General features: G+C 35.5%; 1 protein-coding gene across 1 annotated transcript; it reads right to left on the bottom strand.

Moving 5' to 3' along the window:
• Positions 1-2,482: 2,482 nt before the first annotated feature.
• On the bottom strand, positions 2,483-2,978 carry LOC118011781 (60S ribosomal protein L21-like). Its single transcript, XM_035006621.1, has one exon. It carries the CDS (start codon positions 2,963-2,965, stop codon positions 2,483-2,485), a length of 483 nt encoding a protein of 160 aa, XP_034862512.1. The 5' UTR covers positions 2,966-2,978.
• Between the last annotated feature and the right edge of the window lie 280 nt (positions 2,979-3,258).

Below are 3,258 nucleotides of genomic sequence, written 5' to 3'. Positions count from 1 at the left end.
AGCATGAAACATATTAGTCTGAGAAATTCCTTCTGGCTAACTGACATTGATAGAATTTCAATAGAAACCTCTTTATTTTATAGTTGGTTTTACTAAGTTAAGTATTGATCATGCAGCTTCCATAGTTCCTGATATGGAGCAAGCTCTCAGGAAATATTAACTATTTTATTTTAAGTAATAGTCACATTAGTACCATCATAGGATTTGTCAGCACAAAATTGATCCTAATTCTTGAGAAGAATATTGCCATAGTCTTTTAACTAATTTGCTATTTATTAAGCCTGATAAAATAAAACTCTTGGTTGGGAAATACATTTGCAACAGAAAATATTATTCTCATATTGTTAACATTTGAGATTTCTCTAACATATTTGAGTGTTGCATTATAATGTTTATTCTTTCAAAAAAAATAAAAGTGTAAAATGAAACCTAGTTTTTTGTTTGCAGGTGTGAGGTACTAGATTGTATCAGAACAACTCTGAAGACTGAAGACTGCTGGAAAAATCTATTTGAGGGAGAAATTATGGGCCACCAAGAACTTGAAGGGATAAGATGGTAGGGAAAAGAAAAGGATAGAGAGGTTATCTTCACATTCTGCTCTGCTTTTAGTTTTGAGGCATTTGCTGATTAGTAGGTAATAACAAATAGGCTGAAAAGCTGAACTGAACTTTCACCATTTCCAGTGCGGTGGGGGAAAAAAATCACTGGAGTTGAAGACCCACCAAGGCTTCTAGTTGAGACCGGAAGGGCCATACCTTAGGTGTGAGAGAAAAACTGAAATAGACAAGTCCTTACTTTGAAATGAATTCAAAGCCAAGCTCAACCCCAGATTGAATTAAAGTGATCTTCCTGTTAGAAACAAAATCAGCTCTCTCTGGAAATTGATCACATCCCCAGACTCTTAAGTAATCTGTGTAATTTTTGATACAAAATGTCCTGTAGTCCAAAAAAGATTAAAGCATACCAAGAGACAAGATTTAATCGCCAGAAACCAACAGAAAAAATAGACAATAAAAACAAACTAGGAATCTAGATACTGGAGTTACTAGACACAAATATTAAAGTAATCATAATTAAAATATTAAAAACTAATATCAAGATAAGTAATTTACCCAATAATTTTTACTATAAAAAGGAAACAAACATAATCTAGGCCCAAATCATTAAGTAACTAAAATTAGAAGTCCCATAGATGTTAATAGTAGATCAGATAAGCTGAAGGAAAGAATAATGCAGGAGAAGATAGGTCGGTAAGAAACACACAGACTAAAGCACAGGGAGAAAAGTGTGCACATTTCCAGGAAAGAATAGAAGACACACACATTGTGTGTGTGTGTATACATCATTATATATATATACACACACACATTATATATATAATTATAATTATGTAATTATATATCTATATATGTATATATTAATTATATACTTACATATGATTATAATTTAAATATAATTATATACTTATATATTAATTATATTATAATTCCATTTTATACAGTATGTCTATATATATATACATATATATATATATACACACACACACACCACTTCTTCTTTATTCATTCATCCATCAAAAGATACTTGGGCTCTTTCCATAGTTTGGCTACTGTAAATGATGCTGCAATAAACATTGGGGTGCATATATCCTTTTGAGTTAGTGTTTCTGTATTCTTTGGGTAAATACCCATTAGTGCAATTAGTAAATCATCTGGTAATTCTATTTTTAATTTTTAAATAAGATTTATTTATTTTTAGAGAGAGAGCATGTACACAAGTGGGAGGGGTAGAGGGAGAGGGAGAGAATCTCAAGCAGACTCCCCACCGAGCCTGGAGCCCAATGTGGGGCTGGGTCTCATGACCCTGAGATCACAACCCAAGCTGAAGCCAAGGCATTCAACTGACTGAGCCACCCAGGCGCGCCTCTATTTTTAATTTTTTGAGGAACCTCCATCCTGTTTTCCACAGTGGCTGCCCCCGTTTGTATTCTCACCAACAGTGCATGAGTGTCCCTTTTTCTCCACATCCTCACCAACACTTGTTTCTTGTGTTATTGATTTTTAGCCATTCTGACAGGTGTGAGGGTTATCACCTCATGATAACTTATTGTGGTTTTGATTTGCATTTCCCTGATGATGAGTGATGTTAAGTATTTTTTCATGTGTCTGTTGGCCATCTGTATGTCTTTGGAGAAATGTCTGCTCATGTCTTCTTCCCATTTTTAATTGGATTATTTGTGGGTTTTTTGGTGTTGAGTTGTATAAGTTCTTCATATATTTTGGGTACTATGCACTTTTCACATGTATCATTTGCAAGTATCTTCTCCCATTCAGTAAGTTATCCTTTAGTTTTGTGTTTTTTGTTTTTTTTTAGGACACAAAGTTTGCTTTAAATATTTTTTTGGGGGAAAGGACACCACACTTCTACTCAATTAAGAGAAACATTTTTACAGTCTTGAGGTCTTTTATTTTCTTTACATCTATCATGCCATGAGTTCATAGGGACTGGGTTCCAGCAGTTCGGGCTCCTTTCCATTGGTTCTCACAAAGTGCGCTTCTCTGGGTGGGGCAGGCTGGCGCTTCAGTTGAAACCAAGTACCCTTCTCTTTGGCTTCCTTCTTTTTCTGATCATTTTCCTTCACATGCTTCAGGAAGCTATCTCGGCTTTTTGAGTGTTTAATATGCTCAGTGCGTACATTAATTCTCTTGGCAAGAATCTTGCCCTTAACTTGTTTGTTTACAACAATGCCAACCCCATGATGAGTAACATTGTCGACTCTTCCAGTTTTGCCCTGGTAACATTTGTGGGGCATTCCTTTTTGAACAGAGCCCATTCCCTTGATGTCCACAATATCACTTTTCTTATAGATTCGCATGTATGTAGCCAAAGGAACAACTCCATGTTTTCTAAAAGGCCTAGAGAACATAGAGTGGGTACCTCTCCTTTTCCCCTTTATGTTGGTCATTTTGGTGAATTGCTGCAAGATGGCAGTTCCGGCCGAAAGGTATCCTTTAGTTTTGTTGGTTGTTTCCTTTGCTGTGCAGAACCTTTTTATTTCGCTATAGTCCCAATAGTTCATTTTTGCTTTTGTTTCCCTTGCCTCAGGAGACATATCTAGAAAAATGTTGTTACTACCAATGTCAGAGTGATTACTGCCTGTGCTCTCTTCTAGGATTTTTATGGTTTCAGATGTGGCCATTAAAAATTTCTTGAGTCCAGGCTATGTGTGAGATGTTTTATTGGATTTGTGGAATCAAA

Source organism: Mirounga leonina, unplaced genomic scaffold (assembly GCF_011800145.1).
Source record: "Mirounga leonina isolate KUSES-001 unplaced genomic scaffold, KU_Mleo_1.0 Mir_151, whole genome shotgun sequence".
Classification (NCBI taxonomy): Eukaryota; Metazoa; Chordata; class Mammalia; order Carnivora; family Phocidae; genus Mirounga; species Mirounga leonina.
Note: the sequence above shows the minus strand (reverse complement) of the source record. Positions and strands in the feature narration are given on the sequence as shown.

What these genes read in the sequence shown, in the direction of transcription:
- LOC118011781 (XM_035006621.1), bottom strand. Translation starts at nt 2,965, where the DNA reads ATGACCAACATAAAGGGGAAAAGGAGAGGTACCCACTCTATGTTCTCT.